The sequence below is a fragment of the Tinamus guttatus genome, unplaced genomic scaffold (assembly GCF_059628265.1).
Source record: "Tinamus guttatus ecotype Peru unplaced genomic scaffold, ASM5962826v1 Tinamus_guttatus_pri_ptg000226l, whole genome shotgun sequence".
NCBI classification, from domain to species: domain Eukaryota; kingdom Metazoa; phylum Chordata; class Aves; order Tinamiformes; family Tinamidae; genus Tinamus; species Tinamus guttatus.
In genome coordinates, this window is record NW_028288760.1 from 3,191,462 (window position 1) to 3,214,839 (window position 23,378).

Consider the following 23,378-nt stretch of genomic DNA (forward strand, 5'->3'; position numbering starts at 1 on the left):
CGGTCTCTGCTGATGGAAACAGGAAACCTCAAATGATGGAAACCTGAAAATCCTGGATTTGCCGGGTGCAGGGATGCGACGGGAGATGCTGGTCAAAACCCACTCAGACCCAAACCAGGTGGGTGCATCAACGGTCACTTCTCGTGGCTCTAAGTCTAATACCTTTGCACAAAAAAAAAAACCCTATTTTCACTTTAGTTTGAATGAAACATGAGATTCCTTAATAGAGAAGGAAATTAAAATCTAGTTTTATTGCAGTTCCTGTAACTGGTATCTAAGCTATTAATAATCAATCCATTCTTGCTTAAAAGCTAACATTTATCATGGCAGCTAAGATGAGCTGACGGGCACTGGGGGGAAAATACAATTGACTGCAATTACACTTTGAAAAATGTTATCTGTGCCACTGACCACTGGGGATAAATGATGAGATTTCATTTGTTTCTTCGAGAAGGAAGCCTGAGAGGCCTTTTTTTCCCATTTTTTCCCCTTTTTTGACAATAGATGGTTTCAGTGCTGAGTTAGTCGCCTGGGGGAGCAAAGGCCTCCGTGTCCCCTCCAAGGGCATCACACACAGGGACATTGCTCCTTCCTTGTCCCTTCTGGGGACACCACACCTAGGGCCATGGCACCTTCCTCATTCCTCACAGGGACATCATGTCTTCCTCTTCCCCACCTAGGGACGTCACACATCTCGCCTGTCCATGAAGGGACATTGCGTCTACAGCCACCACCTTCCTCATCCTCACTGTGCCTAGACCCATCACGCCTTCCTCGCCCCCCTAGGGCCATCATCCCCACCTCGGCACCTGACGCCTTCCTCATCCTCACCTAGGGCCACAGCACCCATGTGCTTGACACCTCCTAAGGCCATCGCACCTTCTTGTCCCCTCCGTTGGCCATCGCGCCCAGGTCCATCGCACCATCCCAGACATGGCCAAGATGCCCAGACGGGTCCCCACATTCCCAAAGTCCCCGACCCAGCACCCAAGTCCCAGCCAGTGCCTTCATTTCTCCATTTTACAACAGGAGGAAGAGGCTGGTGGAGGAATTGATTTGCCTGATTTACTGGCATTAATAAAAAGCCGCCCCGTAGATCTCCCGCAGCAATATTGCGCTGCCCGCAATAACTCTCCAGGCTCCAAACTTTTCAAATGAGTTTTTGCAATTTAAAATTAATAATTGTTCTGTCTAGAACAAGGATAATTAAATGCCTGTTCATCCTCATTATTGCCAGCCTTGTGATTTGTTGTTTTCTCCGTAACAAAATTAACCGGTTTAACTAATGGGTGCCAAAACTTGATAATTAAAGCCGAGCAAATAATTTGCAACAAATAACGTGCCCGCTGGATTTGGCCGGGCTGCGCGGCGCGGGGACGGAGCAAACCCTGGCCGAGGGCTCTGTTCCAAGAAAAGCGGAAAAAGGAGGAAAACTTTAAAGGCATTTAAGCTGCCAAAGGCAGCAAGGGGCAGCCGGCACCCAACAACAGCCATGGTTGTCTTGGAATGCTCCCCCATGCTGTGTGTGTGCATATATATATTTATATATATATTTATATATTTTATTTATATATATATTTATATATATATAAAGGTTTATATATATATATATATATATATATATATATAATATATATATATATATATAAACCTTTCTAAGAAAAGAGATTCCTATAACGGTACTTTGCAGGGACAAACCATCACTCCTAAGTAACTCCCGGAGGTGACCTGGGGGTATCCCGAGAACAGCAAATCTCCAAGGAAGACGAGGAACAAAATTGAAGAGCCAACAAAGGAAACGTGCCCAGAGTCGGGCCCCAACACGAGGGGACTGTAAAATTACGGTTATTAGCCAGGTCTCATCGCAGAAGCAGTTAAAGAAGCTTTAGAAGGTGGCGCAATTAATTTTTAAGTTTATATTACACATTATAGCGCAGAGGGCCATTAACAAGGCGGAGGAGCTAAATTTAATGTACTTGGCAAATCGGGGCTGGTCTCTCCCTCCCACGCGGCTCCCGGAGGCCGAGCCGGGAGACCCCGTGATCCAGGGGATGGAGAGGCCATGGATAAACGCTGGGATTGGGACCGGGATCCGACTCCCTGCGTTCTCCTGCCCCTTTGCATTGAGCGACGCCGGAAAGCCAAGTTTTCACCCCAATTCTGCAGCTCAGCCAACGAGCCTCAGACAGATCTGAGGAGACTGGGAAATGTCTCATACCTATAACTTTAAATTAAAAAAGCAATGCTCCGTTTATCGGTTCTTCCGAGTGTCTCCGGAGCGGCGGGCTCATAAAGATCATATTACAGTACAAGCCATTATGCAAAGAGTTTACTATATATACATTTCTAAAGGCTTCAGCAAACAGCAGCCTACTTACGAGCAGAGAAGGATAACTGGTTCGTTTGGGGTAACAAATGATCCTTGATTTGATTTTAAATGCAATGACAGCAAAATTTATTTCTTATTTAATCACTTGCCAGAGCTGTTGAGGATGGGATGGTATTAAACTGCACAATGCAGCATATGACTACTGAATCAGTTGAAATAGGCATAAGAATATATTATGTTTATAGGAGAGAAAGAGATTGTACAGCAATGCATATAACTAGAATGGGTATTTTTGTCATTTATACAGTAGCTTATATCATTATTTCTTCCCGCTTCCAATTTTTCAGTAATAAAAATACAGGAGATGTGATTCTCTTTGCATTACAGATAAACCATCTTGATTCTTTATTAAATATTTTTATTAATCTGAAGTACTACAAAGCATTTGAGCAGATAAATCAGGCTCCGAATAGTCATTTCCTCTGTGCTATGGCTCTATAAAGTGGATTCATTTATGAGTGCGCAATACCAGAAAAGAAGGTTTCCATATTCATTAATGTGCTCCCTTACGGGCCCGTTTTTACATCCCTGATGCCGGCGCGAGCGGATTGCTCAGCCTCCCCGGAATGAAAGCGGCCTCGGGAAGCCGTTCCCTAATCCCTTCCCGGCCTCGCAGCCCATTTGATGCGCGATTCCCGACGCGGGATTGTTGGGAGAGCCGCTTCCTTGCGGCACCGTGGCCTTCCCGGGCCCTGCGGAGCGGCGGGATGGAATTCCAGCCCCTCGCAGTGGGTGAGCACCGGGACACGCTGGCACCCGCCCGGGAAAAGCGGGAGGCCGGGGCGTCCGGCGGCCTCGCGGCGGGAATTGAGACGGATCACGGGGCGCGCGCGGAATACGAAGCGCCGCGCTCTGCAGATCGCCTGAATTATTAATGCCCGGGAATGATTTCATATTTAATCTAAAGACTATTAATTACACCGCACAGCAGTCGCCCGCCAGCCCCTCTCGCCACCGGGATAATCGACGCTGCTCCATCTTTTAGCTCCACGTTGCCGCGGGGTGTCCGTCCGTCCGTGCGTCCGTCCGGGACGGAGCGGCATTCCCGGGAGCCTGGCGCCCCGCGCGCTAGTGCCAAAGACAGATGTTTCTTTGCCCAGGATTATTTGCTGACGGCTGCTCGGGCGCCGCGCTGATCGTTAATGAGGGAAATGGGCTGTTTAATGGCGCCTTACGAGGGTGCTTAGGCACGAGCCCAATTAAGAGCCCGCAGGGTCGCCCCGTTAAACGCACCGGGACGCGGCGCTACCCCGGCGCCACGAAACCCTCGTGTGCCCCTCATGCCACCCACGATTAGTTCTGCTAAAACGTCCCGGGAAAGTGGAAAAGCCTCCTGGAAAAGCAGCTGGAGAGAGGCAGGCGCCTCGCGGTGCCTCCGGCCGCCCGGACGCCCAGGGGATGGTCGCGGCACCGGGTGCATCCTGGCCGGGATGCTCTGCACCTCCGCAGGGGGAAAGCAATTCTTTATTGCTTTAATTTAAACAAATAAGTACTTGACAACTACACAAACTTCACCCTGCAACTCTGAACCCAAGCGCTAGCCCAAGCTTGAGTGCTGGCCATAATAAAATGCTAATTGCGATTCATAAATTATATTGGCATGCCTGGGACTGTTGAAGATCCTGGATGAAGTGTAGGGTTCAATTTATCCTGTGCGTGTTGCCGACAGTGCTGCCAGCCTCCTCCTTGTCCCCGTGTGTTGTTTTGTCATCTCTGCACTATCGCCAATTCATCACAAAGGCAACTGAACTCTCCCATGTCCACCCACCAGGTGACTTTGTCTTCGCCACTCTATGACTTCTAAATTAAATTGTCAAAACACATTACCGGGAAAAATATCGCGAAGGGAAAGTCCTTTACCCTTTTATCCCATCTCAGGAAAGAATCGGTTTGATTTGAGGAAAACATGTCTGCTTCATTATCCTTCCCGCGATCATATTTCTTCCCTCGGCAGCATGAGGGAAGGAGTCAATACGGGAGCCTCGGTGACATGATGTAGCATCCCCCAGGAGTTGTCTCCATAAATCCTGCGAGTGCCCAGGCAACGGAGCAGGGGAGGGGGGGATTTTCACTGCCTTCCCTTCCTCCCACTCTCAATTTAAAGGAGATTAGGGCTCCTTGGGCCTGCAGGGGCTCCTGGAAGCACCTGCTACAAGAGGTCGGCCCAGAGAAGGTCCATGTGGAGGAGCCCTTGGACGTGCGACCTCCCTAAGGGGGAGCTTGTAGGGCTAGGAGTAGCCCCCAAAATGGCTCTAATTCAGACCAGGTGCTCAAAGGAGGGCAGAGGGACCGCAGGCTGCTCCCCTCCATCTCCCCTCTGCTGCTTCTGCCCCCAGTCACCAGCCTCGTGTCCACACTAGCCTGGAAATGCAGGGTAGCCCTCGGGCCACCGCCTGCAAACATTAAATCAAGGGCAGTATTGCAGCCTCGTTCAGCGGGACTTGTATCACTCCGGCTAATCCGGGAGATCCCTGCTGAGAGATGCAATCACGTACAATAATTCCACTGGAGGCATAAAACAACAGACGCCGTTTCTCAGCGGAAAAGAGATGCCAATTTCCACCTTTTCTCACACGTTGGATTCTGGGCATAATGCACCAGTCATAAAAAGCGAGTGGCACATTGTGCTCTGCTGCTTTTGGCTTCGGACAATATTAACATAATAAACGTGTGTTGTTTATTTATTCTGCTATAGTGCAAGTAAAGCAGGCAATGCCCCGCGTTTAAATGGGGTGTTTTTAAACGCTCGCATTTCCTTAGCTGTTATGATGCATTAGCCATCAGTAGCCAAATTGCCTTGTATTTGCAGTTTTATGGGTACATTTTATCAAGCACACAGGAGCTGCACTGAAACCACGGAAATAAAGTATTCCACTTGTGTTAGGCAAGTACTATTTAGATGCAAGATATGGCTGGCCAGGAGAAATCTCTTTTTTTTTTTTTTTTTTTTTTTTTTCTGCTGCAGCAGTTCCAAATTCATCTCCAAATATTGCTTCTCCTCACAGTAAGGGCTGCCAAGAGGCCGCTTTATGGCCACGTAGCATCCATGCATCCTCCGCGCACTGAGAGCTCACGTCTGAACCCTGCCTGCCTCGGGAACCACCTGAGTGTTTCTTTGCTGTTTTAAAATATCAAAATGTTTTTGCTGTTCTCCTCACCGAGACGGCGGCTGCCGGGGGCGCAGTGATGTCTCCCCAGCAAAGCAGTAAAAGCCCCATTGAACAAATATGGCCAGTGGAAGGGATAAACGTGAGACGGAGGGTTGTTTGGGGAGCTGGGCATCTCGCTGGCTGTCACAGCGGATCTGCAAGGACTGCAGAGCAGCCACGCACAGGGCTGAGGAGACCGCTCCGTGTCACGGGAAGGCCACCGGGTGGGTGTCACCCTGGTGTCCCCGGGTGGACGGGGAGTGACACCAGGGCTGCTTCTGTCCCATGCCGTGGGGCCGTCCCGGCAAAGTCGCCTTCCAGCAGCCAAGGCCACCGCCAGGCTCCGCAGCAGGGACGTGTGTTGGTGACAGCAGATCCGTGGAGGGGAAATTTGCTCCCTCTCGTGGTCCCCAAGCAGCTGCCGGGGTTGTGACACACACAAGGCGCAGGAAGGGACATCTGCCCTCCGGTCTGTGTCACCATGAGCAGGGATGATAATTTCTCATTTCTTACGACACCTGAAGCTAAATCGGCTTTTTGGTGGGGACTGTCTTTCAATTCTCTGGAGCTCCTGGTTCCTTTTCACGTATTGCCTCCAATGTCTGTTGGCCTTCTAATTTTATCTGGATTTATTTCTCCCAGAGAGTTTTATCTGCCTTTCAACCAACTCCAGGCTGAGTGTGTAACATGAATATTACAGCGCTCACTCAGAGATGAAACGATGACACATTCCTCATATTTCTAGCCAAGTACAGCCCTGTTTAATACATACATAAATAAACAGCAGCTATATCTGCAATGCCCTTTTTTTTCAAGCTTCAAGTACATTGAAGGGAAAAAAATCACAGATTCAGGCAAAAATGTGGGAAGCCAAAACAGGCCAATATTGACTCAAAATACACGGAGTGTGTGGAGCACCTGCGACCCCCGCTTTGTTATCGATTAGGCTGGAACTAATTGGCAGGGGCAGGAGCTGCCCGCGGGGGTCCCCACCGCGGCGCGCGACATGGCGGCTCTCACGGCGGCCGAGCGTCATGGCGCCCGCGGGGCAGGCGTCATGGCGGGCCCAGGCCGCGGCGCCGCCGCCCCGCCGCGCCCGCCCGCTGCGGGAGCGCCCGGCTCGGCTCGGCTCGGCTCGGCCCGGCCCGGCCGAGGGCTTCGTGCCTCGAGTGTAGCTCGGCGCCCCCCTCTAGAGGCCGCGTGGGGAATGGCGTCCTGCCCCTCTTGAACTACAACTCCCGGCGTGCCCCGCGGCGCGGGGACTACAGCTCCCGGCGTGCCCCGTGGCAGCCCCGTCCCGCGGTGCGCCAGGAAGTTTTTTATTAAAAATTATTTTATTTTATTTCGTTTTATTTTATTTTATTTTATTTTATTTTATTTTATTTTATTGCATTTCATTGCATTTCATTGCATTTTTTGTTTTCTTTTTCTAAATTGAATTTAATAGACTTTCATTTAAATTTATTTTAACTTATTTTAATTTAATTATATATTATATATATTAATTTAATTATATATTATATATCTCGCCCGTCCACACCGCTGGGGATAAAAAACCACTCAGCGGCCCTCGCGGCCTTCCCTTCCGGTGCGCCGCTGTAGGAGACTACAACTCCCGGCATGCCGCGCGCCCCCGGTGCGTCCTTCCGCTTCCGTCCGCCGTGCCGCGTCCGCCCCGCTGCTGAGGAGGCGCCGCGGGGCCGGGGCCGGGAGCGGGGCCGGGGCCGGGGACGGCGCGGGGCGGCCGGCGCTGCTGCTGCTCCCCATCCCCGCGGGGCCCGTACGGGCTCCCCGCCGCCCGGCCGCGGGTCACCTTCATGGGCGGGCGGTAGCGCGGGGCGCCGCGCCGGGGCCCCGGGGCCATGTTCGTGCAGGAGGAGAAGATCTTCGCGGGGAAGGTGCTGCGGCTGCACGTGTGCACCGTGGAGGGCGCCGAGTGGCTCGAGGAGGTGGCGGAGGACACCACGGTGGAGAAGCTCAAGGAGCGCTGCCTCAAGCACGTAAGCTCTGGGGGGAACGCGGCCTCGTAAACACCCCCTCTTGTTTATTTGTTTTAATATCCTTTTACTAAATAACCAGGCGAAAACCAAATGTTTCCGTGCTCCTGCTCCTCGCCTGGCACTCTCGATCCCCTCCCCCTGGCCCTGCGAACAACTCCTGTATCAAAAGCAAGGGCTATTTTGAGACTGCGTGTTGGCAAATGCTGGGGTTTGGTGGAAATCGCCCTGCAGGCTCTAGGTGCAGAATTCAGGGGCCTGGGGGCAGCAGCAGCATCTGGCCCTTGTGCGTCTTAAGCCCTTAATATCCTGGTGACCGTTCCTTGGCACTGGCTCCTGATTTCCCAACAGAGACTAGAGCCCATACTGATTTCAGCCTTTACTTTAAGAACAAACAATGAGAGTGATGACTACGAGGGAAAGCTTACATTTTTTTTGTCGTTGTTGTGCTTTTTTTGTTTTTTTTGTTTGTTTTGTTTTGTTTTTATTTTAAAAAAATCATAGTACTCTGTCCTGTGTGGGCACTTGGGTGGGTTTCCGTGGGGTGGTAATGGACTCTTCTAATGCTCTCCCAGTGCTCTGAGGATTGAGGTCTTCATGAGCATGTTCATAGAGTAAACTTCTAATCACTGTCTTAAATAAAATGGTTAGGAAATACATAGCTGTGTTCTGTGGAAGCTGAGCTGGAAAATGAGGTCTTTTTGTATTTGCTGAGTTGCTTGCTTGTATGTTTGTGGCTGTTGAACATCGAAACCAGCGATTATAAAACTATTGGATTGAATTTCCAAGAGTTGGTGTAACTCTGCTTTATCTTAAAGCAAAGATGTGATTGAGGAGAACAGTGTTATAAGATGTGATCCCTGTGCAGGGCTGTTCTGAAGATGGACACCAAAAGCTTGAGTCAAAAGCAGTGGAAATTCTTGCTGAGGGGCTTAGTGAAACCCGCTTCCCTTTCAGGTGAAAGGGGCCAGGACTTCTCTGGCCTCTGAGAAGGACTGCAGATCCTAAAGTGTTTTCATCTTCAAAGTGCTTCAGAGATGTTAAGAAATCTTGCAGTTATTAATAACTCCAGGTTGCAGTATGAGAACATCCTCCAAGCTGTGGCTAGCTAATCACATCTTGCGGTAACTTCAGGTTGTGGTAGGTTATTTAGATTGCTTCGTTCCCCAGTGAGCACGAGGGAGAACAAGGATGGGCAGCAGCCCAGGGGCTCTCTGCAGTGAGCACTGGAGTTGCTTGTTTTTAACCAGAACCCCTGGAAAGCGCAGGGGACAGCACATGTTGTTTTGTGTTGGCCCTTGGTCTGCACGGGTGCTTCTGGATTCGGAGATGAGAACAGCTACACCTGGGTTTGCTCTATCTGAGGTTGGCTGTGACCTTTTTTGAGGCCAAAAGAAGTTGTATTACTGAAGGGAATGGCTGAAGGGCTGTCTTGGTGTCCATGGAAGAGCCAAATAGGGTGGAGTGATGGTCACACACATGTGTGGAGCCCTGGAATGCCCCTAATGCTCGGGAAGCTTAATTGCATTGACACTCGCATGCAGTGAGAGCCAGGGCAGAAGATAATTGATACTGTGATGGGGATGTTTGATTTCTGCTCTCTGCTGCTTTATGCTAATGGTGTGGATTTGCATAACCATTATCCATAATATATAGCTTTATGGAGGGGAAAATAACCAATGGGAAAATCATGAGTGGTGATCGTGGGGTTGTTGCAATAGATCTTGAAAATGCCTTGAAATAATTTATCCAGCCACCTCTTCTACTGATGCTGATGATATAAGCACCAAAGTTGTTGAAATTGTCCTTGCAGGAAGCGAAGGAAGATGGCATTGGTTAGGGTGCCCAAATTAGGGAGGTGGGCACTTTCTCCCTCCATAACATTAAAATGCTTATTAATCTCTGAAGAGTCATTTTTGATATTTTTCTTAAGCTTTATGTATGTATATATTTTTATACATAAATCTTCTGCTTACAGATCAAGCAAAATTACTTCTCAGTTTTATCTGTTGACCTGTAACAATTCAGTGATGATGACATGTTTTTAAACTGCTAGCTTCAGTAATGTTACATACCTAGTCTGTGGAGGGAAAAAATAAACTGTTTTTTTTTCCTAGATATTTTTAAGCTCAAGCTTTACCATTAAAGCTTTCTTTCAGAACTGTTGCTGTCCCATGTCAGCAGGAGCCCCAGGGGCTTTGGAGATTTCTGTAATAGGAGTCTGCTCACCTGGGCCTGGGGAGGCTCAGTGAAGGCCAGAACCCAGTCCAAGCTTGGGTATTCTCATCATCCATAATTGTTGTGCCCACACTGACGTTTCAGACTAACGTGCTGTGTGCGTGTAAACTGCCTCACCCTGCTAAGCAAAGTGCAGGGAGAAGCTTTTAATGTTTTGGGTTTTGTTAACGTGCTGCAGTGGCACTCGCCTGGTTTCAAGGAGGGAGCATCTGCAGAACAGAGGTGCAAGGTGCAGCACATGAGGATAAGGTGGGTTCGTGCCCCTACATATGTTTTAGATCCTTTTAAGAGGTGGTTTAACCACCCAGGCCTAGTACTAGGGAGTGTCAGCACTATTTTAAAATGTTTCTGTTAATGAAAGCAAACAAACAACAAAACCCGTTTCATATTTAAAAGCAAACAAACAGGCAGCTTTGTGGTTTATCGAGATTCCAAGTACTGAAAATAGTATCCAGTGTCAGCAGGACTTGCAAGTTCAGTGGTTGCTCAGGCATCTGTGAACAAAAGCTTGCTGGAAACTCCAGTGTTAGAAAGAAATGCAAATATTTATGCTGCAAGCAACAGTGTAAAACACAGAGCAGGTTCCGTCCTTGTCCTTTTGTGCACAGAGGTGCAAGGGCTTCTCTTCCAGGGAGTTGTGTCCCTGTCTGCACACAGGGCAATGCAGGTTGACACTGGGCTCCAGGGGCTCCCTGCTTTCTTGGCTTCCCTTGGCTTGTGTGACTGGTCCTCTTCCCTATATAGGGAATTCTTCTTCCTGGGAATTACCAGGATTCTTCCTCCTGTGGGCAGAAAGATGTAGAAGTAAGGTGTCCATAGGACGTCTGCTTTATAACAGCTTTACTGGGAGAAAGTCTGAAAAATGTTGCCTTGAATCCATGGGTTGCTGAGAGTGAATAAGTGATTACCTGCAATTTTTAGATTTTCACTTGCACTTTCATGTTATTAGTAAATATTATGATCGTGTATGTGCACAACTTGATATGTGCAAGGGAAAAATAACATTGGCAAGTGCTCCAAGTGTGATTACTTGCAACAGGTCTCCTTACTCCTGGATCATATATTCAAATTCTTCTCTTCTGGGGTCTGATCTAAAGATTTCTGAAATTAATGTTGAGCTTTTTCAGACATAGGATGTTCTGTTGTTGTCCTCTTATGCATTTTGGATAACTTACTGGATCAATTATAGGAGCTGCTCCCAATTGCTGCTAGACTTTAATGCGTTCTTTGGCCTTGGTTCAGCAGTTAATATACTGAAGGATTAGTAAGAAGTTATACAAAGCAGGGCCGAAACACTCTCACTTCAGTCCTGCTGAGGACTGTGCAGAAGTTCAAATGAAGAACTGAAGATCTGTGATTGAAAACAAGTGAAAAGAGCAAGCGCTTGAGTTCTCCAGCTGCTGCAGTCAAGACAAAGTGGTGATGGACTCTATCGGTCTCCGTCAAAGGAATTCTTTTAATACATATTAGCAGGCCTAAATGCTGCCTCTAAGTGAAGCAAATGGGAACTCTAACCCTATGGTAAAGATGCAGTAGGGCACAAACACCGTGGGATCCAAACTGATTGATATCTGTTGTGATAAAGAGCGTGAGGTCTCAACTTCTGGTTTTCTAGAAGCCTCAATCAAAAGGGGAGTCTTTTGTATAACTGGTGGGTAGCCCCGGTCCGTCAGTCTTGATGGCACTGTCAGCTTATGCCAGCAGAGCAAGTGAGCCATAGTCAGCTCACATTTGGCTCTTGGAAGGACTTCTGTATAGTCTATTCAGACTCTGTATCAAGAAAACTCTTCCTTTGTGTCTAGGTGTGTAGATACATGAGTGTTTCTTGGTACTGTTAAACCAGTGGTAAGTCTTACACTGCAAGCCTTCAGGATTCAAAGCGGGTTTCACAGTGAAGGAATTAATATGCAATTTTTAGAGTATTAGTAGGATATTAAGCTGTGTGTGGGGGGAAATTAACTGAATATTTCTGATTGAGAAGAGCTGTGAGCATACCTCTTGTTCACCACTTTGAGCAGGAACCAAGGTTATGACTCTGGCAGCCAAGTCTATTGGTTCCATTAAACAACTTGAAACCAGGTGCAGAAACTGCTTCCTTCTACAGTAGGGTCAGGCTTACCAAAATTGCAGCTGACAGTTGTATAGCCTAATAGTGTATGTGTAGATATTAGATTAAGTAGAGTCCCTTCTATTTTCTCACTTGGCTATATAGGAGAAACATGTTGGTGTTATTACAGCCTTCCCTTTTGCAAGAACACTGAATGCTCTGTAGGTTTTTATTAATTTTTTGTACTAATTGTTACCTCCAGACCTCTCGGACATCTATTGCAAAACTGGATTAACTGTGGGTCCTCAAGAGTACTTGTCTTGCTCCAAATTGCACTTAATTGTAAGTATTTGGAGCTATACTCAGATCTAGGGTCACTTAGAGACCAACTTTAAGAAAAATTTTACTTCAGGGGCACTGACCAATCTGAGTGAGTTTGTATTTTGCCCTTCAGTGCATCTCTTTCATACTCAATTCTGAGTACTTGGTCCTATTCCTGCCTGCTTGCAGTGATTGGCCTGTAAGACTAGGTCTTTGAAATGCTTAAAGAAATTTAAGAGCATCATAATTAATTGAAACTTAGGTGTTCTTTTTGCTAACTATTGATTTCAAGCTAACAATGATGGAGGGCTAGAATCCTTCCCAATTTTGATTATTCCTTCCTGGGCAGGGACTCGGATATACAAGGGAGAAACCTATTTTCCTGTTCGCTCCTGCGATTGGAGCATCTTTACAGCACAACTCAAACCTTGGTTCCTTTAATAAAATGCATTCTGTGTACTGGCCTCTAGCATATTTCACCATTACTTAAGCTATTAAGATTCACCACATACAAACTGTGCCATCATTTAGTAGTCTCTGAAGTGCAGAGTGCAGTGATTCATGCAGCAGCCTTATTATTGCTGTCTTCTCATCTGCAATATTTATTATCTTCTGCAGTGTGTACCTGGGAGCTTGGAGGATCCAAAAGCCGTGACACATCATAAGTTGATACATGCTACTTCTGAGAAGGTGCTGACAGACACAAAAACAGTGTTAGAGGAGAACATTCAAGATAGAGGTAAAATTCTTCCCCCCTCAACCCTCCCCTTTTATCCTACCAGCCTGGCAACATGAAACTATTTTATTATTTGTCAAGGTGCAAGCTGTGACCTTTTAGTATCCACTCTCAGCTTCGGCATGAGGAAGCTAATAAGATGGCAAAAAGGGAAGAGGAAAAATACTTCTCCAGGGAGGGAGAGGAAACAGCATTAACTGCTTGGTCATAGCAAGCTGTTGGCAAGTGCCTCTCTGCCTCTCTCCCTGCAGCAGCCCTGCTGCTGTCAGGGAGGTGAGACAGCAGTCGACAGCTGAGATCACTGAGCTGCCTGGTTGAACAGTTCTAGCTGACTCTCTTGCTGCTTCGTGTGGCAGCCAAAAGCCTGTCTGTTGATCCCTTTGCATTCTGGCCAGCTGGACAAATGAGGGTTAACAGCCTTCACCAACCATCTGTTGGTCTTGGCTGTTATATATGGATCCAGGCCTAGGACACTTGTTGCAGAAAGCATGATTTGTTTGCTTTTTACTTGCTTAACGTGACAGACTAAAAAAACCTGCATGTCCTGCTGTATCTGGCTGAAAGATGCAGGTGCTGCCCAGGACAGGGCTGATTTGGCCCTCAGCAGTGTGTGTGCATCTCTGCACCCTTAAAATACCTCTGGTAATAAGTGAGGGGCTTTAAAAATATGCCTTGTAAAGGGAAAGTATTATCTTTAAAAGATTGAATGAAGTGTGTGGCATTTGGTCTGGCAGGGCAGAGCCTTGCGATTTGCCTGTGTGGTGCCCAGTGATGCACCCTGCTGCACACAGTGACGATGGCTCTGCTGCCACTTGTGTGCAAAGGGGAGTGAGGCTCAGCCTGGTGCCAGGAGCTGTCACAGAAGCTTTGGGTTTGACTCACTATGTTGAAGGCCTCAGGTGGAAAGAAAAGAAACCCCAAGCAACACACAGCCTTTCTGCACTGCTGCCTCCTCCGTGGAAGTGCTGCTGTGCCCTTATTATAATGGGCTAATTACTGTGTTCACACAGCCACGCAGGACGTGGGGAGCCTGTAGTATTCTCCAAGGGTGTTGTGTGAGGAGAGAAACCAGTGATAATGAAAATGTAGCTGCTGATGGATCATGTTCTGAACTCCGGTGCTACCATCACACGAGTACGTCTGTTCTAACTGGTGTCAGGCCCTGGCTTCATGTCCAGTCCTTTGCCATGTATCTGTGCAGCACATTCCTCGTAGCAGTGTGTGACTGCAGACATGGAAGGGGAATGTGTATACCCAAACCGGCTTCCAGGGTGAGAAGAGTGATGTTTTAGTACAGTTAAAACTTGTCTAAAGGAAAAATTGAAGCTGTAAAGTATTTCACAGGAGTTACTTTCACTTTATTTTCTAACATGTTTCACTATCATTGTATTTTTAGATGTCTTGCTCTTAATAAAGAAGCGTGTACCCCCTCCACTCCCCAAAATGGCAGATGTATCAGCAGAGGAGAAAGTGAGTTTGGAAGAGTTCTTGACTATCCTGGCTTGATTAACAGCCTTATTGAGTTTCAGAAGGATTTCTGGGCTGTGCTCCTTGTTTAGAGGCAAATGCACCAGCTAAATCCTGTGGAAACTATTTCACCTCCTAAACTTCTAAAGGAAACTAATTTGCATTTTAAATTCTGAGAGCACATTTGCCTTAGAATAACAGATGCAGATATGCTTTGTGGAAGTAATGTAGATGTGGTCTTTGAATAAATGTCTAGTAACTATGTGAAGCAGGGCCATGCAGCAGCTTCAGTTCTGCCCTACAATCCCAAAATGGCATTGGTGCTATTAATCCTTTGTATTGCTGGGCTACTGCTTCTCAGTTGCCAGCTACAGAGCACTGCCTGGTGCCCTGGTGAAGGATATAAAATTCCCACCAGCCGTGTTCTTTGCTGTGTTCTTTGTCCTGTGGATAATGGGTTATGAAACCTGATCATGTCTCCTATCTTTTAGAGGAAACAGGAGCAGAAAGCTCCTGATAAGGAAGCTATTCTCAAAGCAACTGCAAATCTGCCTTCTCGCAATGTCGATCGCACTGTGGCCCATCACAACATGAGGGATGTAAGTATTAAGACTTTTTTTTTAACCTCGTGCACTGACACCCAAGCAGGCTTTTTTCTTGCATAAGCTTTTCTATGCCCTGTGAATATGATTAGTCTTTTTTCCGTAATAGAAATTCAGGTATAAAAATATGTATCAAACTCACTTGTATGACCTGAATCCAAATCTTCTTAAGCTATTCAGTGATTAGGAGGAAAAAAAGTCTCCAAACTCTCTGTACTGAATTGTGATTTAAAATGTTGTTCATGCATAGGAGAGCTTCAGTAATGATTTTCAAGATCTGGAAAATGCGAAGTCAGTTAAGTGATAATGTATAAGCTCTGCATTCTCTAGTGTATGAGTACTGTTATGTGTTCAAATGGGCATTTTTTAACTATAGAATACTTAAGTGATCAGTCACTGTAGCAATTAAGAATAATATTTTATTCAGTCTAAAATAGCTTGGATGTTTTCAGTGTCTCTTTCCTATTCCATGGTTTTGAAAAGAGAAATTTTTAAACTTTGACTTCAGTAGCTGAATGCCCATGAAGCCTATGCAGCTCCTGTGTCTTCAGCAGAATGTGGCTACTGTCCCTTTCATACCATTAGGTATCATTCTACTTCATGGCTATGAAGTAGCAAATGTGCCTATGCACTGCAGGGGGTTAAAATGTCCTGCTAACCTAAAAAGGACAACTGGCATTTTAGTTATTTAATGGCTAATGTGACCTTTTGGGTGGATTTTTTTTTAAAATAAATGCCCAAGTGAAAAGGATGTGTGATGCTTCGGTTTAGAAAATAGTCTTGGTTTAGGTTGCTCAAATTCAGGTTACTAGAAAGCAAAGGGTTCATAACTAAGAACTTGCCTCACAGAAGTGAAGGTCTCTACTTGCTAAAAGCAAGTCACAGTAGCTCTGCACCAGTGCTATCTTCTTACAGCCCTTTGGAAGGTGGGAGTCATGTTTCTGTGGAGCAGGGAGTTTTCCTGGATGCTTTACTGCTTGTGGTGCTGAGCAGGGGACTGTGGAAGAAATAGAAGGACCTTTCTGCCTGCTGCATCTTGTTACTTGGAGCATTTCAAAGGAAGCACCCAGTGTTTGAGTCTAAACCACAAAGAAATGAAGCCCAACTAAAACAACCTTCTCTGAAGGGGGCAGATGTTAGTGGAGATGCTAACAATAGACATATTAAGATTTAATGATATCTGATAACTTGCTATCTAAATGTTTTGACAGTTTCCTTTCTTGCAGTTCCAGACAGAGCTCCGGAAGATCTTAGTTTCTCTCATAGAAGTTGCACAGAAATTGCTAGCACTGAACCCAGATGCAGTTGAGCTATTTAAGAAGGCAAATGGTATGAATATATCTTTATGGTTACTAATTTCCTCCCAGGAACTCGCGTGCTTCCACAGCAGGAGAAGAGGCTTGCTGAGTGAAGCATCAAACTTACAGAAATATCAGAGCTGTAATAATTTTGAGGCAAAGATTTCATCTTGTGCTATAGGTTGCATAAAATTTTAAGTCTTTTGGGATAGATTAAAAGTTCCATTTAAAACTAAAAGATGTTAATAGTAAAATAACCGAAAAACTTGACTTGCACCTTGATGGGGGTAAAGAATTGTTTAGAATTCACAAGGAAAGAGTTAAATGAGGAAAAACTGTAGCTGTTGATGTACTGCTCTTCATCTGGTAGGACCTGGCCTCAGTTATTTTTTTAGGTAACTAATAAATATGTAAGAGGTTCACAAAGTTTGTTCCCTGATGTGGACATCCCATGGTGACGTGGGAGTTTGTTGTCAGCAACTGTGAATGCACACAGACGAAGTTTTTTGTCCTGCAGGAAGCTATCTGAATCAGATCAAGCTGAGTGCAACAAACTAAATGGTGAGATAGCGAATTTGGTGCAGAAACAAAAGCGGGGATTTGAAGAGGAGAATGGGGTTTGAACTTAACATGTCCCTTTCCATTGAGGAAGGGGTTTATTTAAGCTCAAAGTGCATTTGAACATGGTTCTTTTTGTGTGTATGTAGCCATGCTGGATGAGGATGAGGAAGACAGAGTGGATGAGATAGCTCTGCGACAGCTTACAGAGATGGGGTTTCCAGAGAGCCGAGCTGTCAAAGCCCTTCGATTAAATCAGTAAGTGTGCTCAGCAAACCGGCTGTAAATTATTTGGTATGATTAAAAAAGTGTTTATTTTTTCTCCAAAGTCTCCTTATGTGGGTCACGTAAAATTAGTTTGGAGAAAACACTAGCACAGAAAAGCAGTGCTGCCTCTGGCGTTGCACAGACGCAGGTGCTTCAGGGAAGGGGAAGCAGTGCTCTGCCTGTTCTCCTTGGTCTGTGCTTTGCAAGGCTCTCAGGCTGGCACTGCTCCTAGGTGTCGAGGTAGCACTTGTGCTTAGAAACTCAGGTTTTATGAAGAAAAAAGCATAGCCCATCCAGAGTGGTTGTTAAGCTGTAGGAATATACTTCATGCTGTTCTTGTCTTTCCTTGGTCACAAAGTGTCTGAGATCTCTATAAAGAGCAACAAAGCAGCTTATGTCTGCCATGTGGTTCCACTCAGGCCTGGAAAATGCTTTGCTGTTTTCTCAGTGGTTGCAAATGGGCAGTGATTGATGTAAAATAAAGCTGATGGTGTGGAGAATAAGGTGACTCCCTCACAAATGTCTTTTACAACTTGATTGTCAAAGTTGGACTTTGCTGCTCTGTCAAAGATGATTGTGGTGTCTCGAGTGCATCAAGAACAGAGGTGCTCTGAGAATTGCTTCCAAACTGTGTGTGTGAATTCTCATACTAAGAAGCAAGCCCATATATGATGGGAATGAATGCAAAGAAAAATGTGCGTGGAACAGGACTGCTTTTCAGGAGTGTTCCTTATCCTTGTGGTTTTTATTTGCTTTTCAGTATGTCAGTGACACAGGCCATGGAGTGGTTGATAGAACATGCAGATGACCCTGCTGTGGATGCTCCCCTTCCTGGTCAGACTCCGTCAGAAGCTGCAGCTGAAGCTGGTGCATCCTCTGCTGAAGCAGCTGCAGGTCCTAGTTCAGAAGTTGGTGGGGAAGAGGCCAAGGATGAGCTGACAGAAATATTCAAGAAGATCCGGCGGAAAAGAGAGTTTCGCCCAGACCCACGAGTATGTGTGGTGTATCTCACTATTTATGTAACTATTAAAACCAAAAGGGACTGTGTGGGCACCATGGCACTCCAATAAATACTTAGTTAAGGAACATCTGTGTGCCTGTAAGTTGTACTGGCCAGACAGTATTTTAGTGGGAATCTTGAGCTGCTTAAATTCAGATGTCTGAAAGGAATATTACCTAATGTATTGCTGTCTCGGGTACCAATGTCTAAATTACTGGTGCTATTACTTTTATACCTGAAAATCAGCTGTTGTAACCTGAAATCAAGAACTGCTAGACTCTAGCGTTGCCTTTTGGTTGCCTTCAGAGAAGAAGGATGAAGGGCAAGAGTGGGTCCTTTGCTACAGAAAAGGACAGAATAGTATAATTCTATTTAGGGGTCATGGGAGAGTATCATCAGTAGATTAAAAGTTTCACAGCAAATCTAAGTTAGCCTTTCTTCAGAAAGATTCAAAGATATGAAGTAAAAATGCATGGTGTCATCACACTGAGAACTCACCAGGAGGTGCTCTTTAGAATCCAGCACTTTAACAGCTAGAGGTTTCTTGTTTACAGGTTCCAGCTGAAATCACAATGTAGTGATTGACCTAAATACAATTTCCAATAATTGAACATTCCCATAATGATATCAGGTACAAATACCTAAATACATAATGCTCACTAGCAATATATAGTAAACCCAGGAAGTAAAATGAAATCCAGTGACTAGAACTGCGGTGGATTGTATGGCCATGGAATGTGTATCTCGGTGAGACATGAGCAGAGCTTTGAGGTGAGAGAGGTTCTAAATTAATGGGCTTCTGTCCTGCTTCCATAAGACTTAGTCCATGTATGCAGCAGACATTTCTGATACCCACAAACTTCTCATCTGCTGTGTAAATCTACAAATGGAGACAGTTGTGCCTAGCCCTGCAAAAAGCTCCTGCCCAGAAGGTGAAAGGCTGTGATTGTTGTTGTTTTTGTGTTAAATGTTGTATTAATTAAACGGTGCAAATCCGATGTAGGCTGTCATTGCCCTGATGGAGATGGGATTTGATGAAAAAGAAGTGGTAGATGCACTGAGAGTAAACAACAACCAGCAAAATGCAGCTGTGAGTACACTGTTATTTCTGTTTCTTACTCCTATAGTTGTCTGCTCAGCCAATTTGTTTATTATTAATTGATTTTGATTGTACTGTAAAGCTGAAACATTGCTGAAATAGAAATAAATGCTTTCTGTGTCCCTTGCAGAATAGTTGCACAACTGGAATGCAATAAGTTTTAAATATCTTAAAAGAACTCAGCCTGCACAGGGTTAATGCTGATCTAGTGATATAGTGATATAGTGTATGGGGATTTTCAGAAGGCTTTTAAGAAGCTCCTTCACTGGGGATTGCAACTAAAGAAGTTATACTGTCATAGGGATAGATACTTCCCATAATTAATAACTGATGAAAGGTTAGGAATAAATGATGAGGCAGGAGATTCAAGCCATGCAGTGTATGAATTAACGTTCTGTATCAATGTATTCCACAACTTGGGGAGACCAAGATGTGAAGGCTTTCAAAGACTGACTAGTCCCCTGTCAGTGACTATATTAAGCAGAATGAGGTAGAAGCAGCTGATGGTGACGGAAGCTTCTTTTCTTAAGCATCTGGTGCTGGCTGCTGTCAGAGAAGGGATATTGGGCTGGGTAATTCTTCACTGACCTACTGTAGCCGTGCTGATGCAGTGCCTGCTCTGGGATAACTCTGTGGGATGACACCTCTTCCCTCAGCTTTGAAATGTCCAAAGCTACTGACCTTTTATTGCCATATGAGGCAATGCTGCTGTTTCTGTCGAAGCAAAGGTTGGGAACAAAACCCAAATGAATAGTAATTTACTGTGAAAATAAATACATCTTTAACTGCACATGAGAGGGAGAAAATCATCTTTAACATGCCACTTCATCACAGGTTTTGACAGACTTTCATTGCAACAGAACCAGCTGTGAATTTGTTGTACCTGGTGGTTTCTTTCAGTGTGAATGGCTGCTGGGAGACAGAAAACCTTCTCCAGAGGACTTAGATAAGGGAATTGACACCAATAGCCCTCTCTTCCAAGCCATCTTAGAAAACCCTGTGGTACAGTTAGGGCTAACAAACCCTAAAACTCTACTAGGTAAGTACTGTTTGGAACTGTATGGCAACATACAACTTGCTGTATGTTGGGGCCAGGTCACTGAAATGGAAAATAACACGTGTGAGTTACCAAACCAGGGCTTTGCCTTGCCAAAGTTGAGATAACGTAGGTGAAGGCATTTTCCCCAGCTTGAAGTTGAGCTCCATAGCAAAATTTGTGCCTTCTTGGTCAGAAGAGCTGTGGCTTTGGCAAGCACTGATTTTATAAGCCTCAAAGTGAAATGTAAATCTCTATTTTGATGGCCTTTACAGGGGAGGATGATGCAGAATGACCTTGTACCTGTGTTGTACACAAACTTTCCGTTTAGTCATTGTCCTCAAACTTTGAGGACTGGCTTTTAAAGGGTATATGCACAGCTCTTTGGAGAGTGTCTTTTAAAATACCTGCTTTAAATGTAATTAGCAGAGTTTGCAAGGCTTTAAATAATTCAAGAGCAGAATATTCTCACCTTGTTTTCTGAACAAATGTTCTCTTTGTTTCCAAGAGGGTTCCACACTGCAGCTCAGAATATAAATAGAAAATGAAATGCTATTATATGCACTTGTAATGCTTGGATGAGCATGAGAATATATTCCTAAATGATGCATCTGCAAATAGCTGATGTCACAGACTTTAATGAATGTTTGCATTTAATTAGATGCTTAAAGTTGATAAATCTTTGGTTTCAAACTCTTCAGTCTGTAAAGAAGTAATGGGAAAGTGGGGAAAGCTGAGATCTGTACTTTTATTTTGGGCTTTGCCAGAGGCATGCTGCATGGCCTTGAGCAAGGTATTTGTGGTAAGCCCTTCAGAGGTGCTGGGCACTTCCAGCTCCCACTAATGTCACTTAGAGCTGTGCATGCTCCAAAATGCTGACTTTGGTGTCAGGCTGCCAGGTTCTTACAAGACTGCCCTTTTGGTGACTTCTCAATAGGTCACGTCTTTTTGTCCCGTTCCATAATGATCCGAGGCTCTTAGTTTTTGGTTGTCCAGCTGAGTTTGGACATAAAGTTTAGATTATTGGCTGTCTTGTTCTTCTGCCATACTTGCAACATGATTTTTGCAGTAAATCTCCCCAATTCTTATGAATTTCTTCATCCTTCAAAATAAGTAACAGAATTAAAAAATTTACTGGTCCCAAAGCAAAGAATAGCTCTGCAGCAATGTCTTACTTTCCTGTTTAAGCATTTCAGCCCTTGAAGCCTTTGCTAAATGAAGGACTAAGTGTGTAACAACTTCCATCTCTTGGCAGCCTTCGAGGATATGCTTGAAAACCCCTTGAACAGCACTCAGTGGATGAACGATCCGGAAACGGGGCCCGTCATGCTGCAGATCTCCCGAATCTTCCAGACGCTGAACCGCACGTAGGGGGGTGCCGGGTCCCCGTGCCACCTCCTCCTGTCCCCGGCTGCACCTTCCCGGCGGGAGGGCACCTGGATTGCTGGGGAGGGGGGCACAAAGGCTCCCCCAAACAGGGGGGTCTCCAGGAGAGCGTATGTAGTTATGGCCAACCTAAATTTATTGCCTTGTGGATTTAGTGTTAGTGGAAGAGGTTTGAAGACTTATTTTTGTTTTGGGGTTTTAGGTTGAAAAAAATATATATATACAAATATAGGAAAAGGTTTTGTGAATGCAATTAAGAATCTGATTGGCGAGATACATGATGATATTGCTCGTGTTTTAAGCTCTGCGGTAAAAGGCCTGTGACAGTAGTTTACTAGCCAGTTTCACTAGTATCTGGCTAGAGTTTACAAGAGGTCACTGACCACTAGCATAGGATATTAATTCTCTCCATACAGTATTAACTTATCTCAAATTATAAAATGCTTTTTTAAATTGATTCTTAGGAAATGTTTTTTAAAAGCCCAAATGTTGGGAGAGCAAGCACATTTCTATCCAAACTTGTTTGTCTTGCATTATAATTTAAATGAAATAATTCATAGATGGAATTCCTTTAATAAATAGCATTACTTTCTCCTATTTATTTTCTGCTTTAGTGTTGTTCAAGTTCTGCAGGGTTTAGGCTCGTAGGTGATTGTCAGCTACATTAAAGATGCAGTATCTCTTTCATGACAGAACTTGCAACAACAACAACACTTGGGTTCTCAAGTGCTGCAATTCATAAGCTTACACTCTGCCATACCCCAGTGCAGGGAGGATGTGTTCACTCTGTGGTTTTTTCCATTTTGACATGCATGATTTTGGGAAGGGAGGCTTACGTTGAGTTTATTTTTCAGACTCTGTTTACAAAAAGATACTGATTTGCATGGGTTGAATGGTAATCTGCAAATAAGCAGAAATGCTTTTTATCTTGCTTAAGGTATTTAAAAGCACGCTTGAAATTACTGTCTCTGAGATAGAACTGTTTTTCCTTTTCTCTCACTGCTTTTTTAAATCCTGGAAGTACCAAGAATGTTAAGCTGTGTCTTTCCTAGTTTTATCAGAAGACCGACCTGAGCTTTTAATGAAAACTTCTGGTGAATATTCAGATAGATTTTGTTGTGGTGGGCTATGGTGGTGTTATTTTAATGGTCTAAAATGTTTTTTTTCCTTTCAACTTGGTGCCACATGATTGACATCTGTCATCATCTGTCAAGTCTTGCAATACGCAGCTTTTTCCTTCTGGAAAGGCAGGCTCTGCAAAACCTGCTTCTCCAAAATACAGAGCAACCAGAGGGAGGTCCTGTTTCAAACAGCACAAAGTGTCTGTCAGGGGGCTGTCCTGAGGACTATGCTCCGGTTAAGCGTGGGTTCTTCATTGCTGAGGTTTGTGTGTGTGTTAGGGCTGTTTTTCTTTTTCCAAAAAGAAAAATGCAGCAGGATGTAACCCGAAACCCCACAACAAGTTTTGGCCTGAACTTGGTATCTGATCTCTGTTATTATGCAGCCAAGGCTCTGAAGTTGCCAATTTCACATAATTAATACAAAGGGTGGGGAAGTCAAAACAGCACGAGATTTTATCTTGGCTTACTATCCCAGTGTTTTTTATTTTTGTTTTTCGTAGTTTCGTATTAAGCTTGCACTTCAAGAGTGCTAGAACTTTTGCATCTGAAAATTCAGAGCTTTATAGAAATTTATCTTCTATTCACATTGGCCAGTAAGACTGTGTTTTCAGACTCCTGTTAAGAACAGGTTGACAGCATAGCATGACATAGCTTTTCTGTAGCTATA

General features: G+C 45.0%; 1 protein-coding gene across 2 annotated transcripts; it reads left to right on the forward strand.

Moving 5' to 3' along the window:
• The first annotated feature begins 7,343 nt into the window (after positions 1-7,343).
• UBAC1 (UBA domain containing 1) lies at positions 7,344-21,654 on the forward strand. 2 transcript variants are annotated; one of them, XM_088525351.1, is made up of 10 exons: positions 7,344-7,538; positions 12,760-12,880; positions 14,274-14,347; positions 14,836-14,943; positions 16,158-16,275; positions 16,952-17,060; positions 17,830-18,061; positions 19,073-19,159; positions 20,069-20,207; positions 21,460-21,654. In XM_088525351.1, exons 1-10 carry the CDS (start codon positions 7,401-7,403, stop codon positions 21,573-21,575), a joined length of 1,242 nt encoding a protein of 413 aa, XP_088381477.1. In that variant the 5' UTR covers positions 7,344-7,400; the 3' UTR covers positions 21,576-21,654. The 2 variants fall into 2 exon arrangements, with proteins under 2 accessions (XP_088381477.1, XP_088381478.1); XM_088525352.1 differs by having other exon boundaries at positions 7,345-7,538; positions 16,173-16,275.
• The last annotated feature ends 1,724 nt before the right edge of the window (positions 21,655-23,378 follow it).

Bases quoted from the DNA above. Each gene is read 5' to 3' on its own strand.
- UBAC1 (XM_088525351.1), top strand. From the start codon at position 7,401: ATGTTCGTGCAGGAGGAGAAGATCTTCGCGGGGAAGGTGCTGCGGCTG. The intron at 18,062-19,072 runs GTATGTGTGGTG...AATCCGATGTAG, and splicing joins AGTTTCGCCCAGACCCACGA to GCTGTCATTGCCCTGATGGA. The intron at 20,208-21,459 runs GTAAGTACTGTT...ATCTCTTGGCAG, and splicing joins AAACCCTAAAACTCTACTAG to CCTTCGAGGATATGCTTGAA.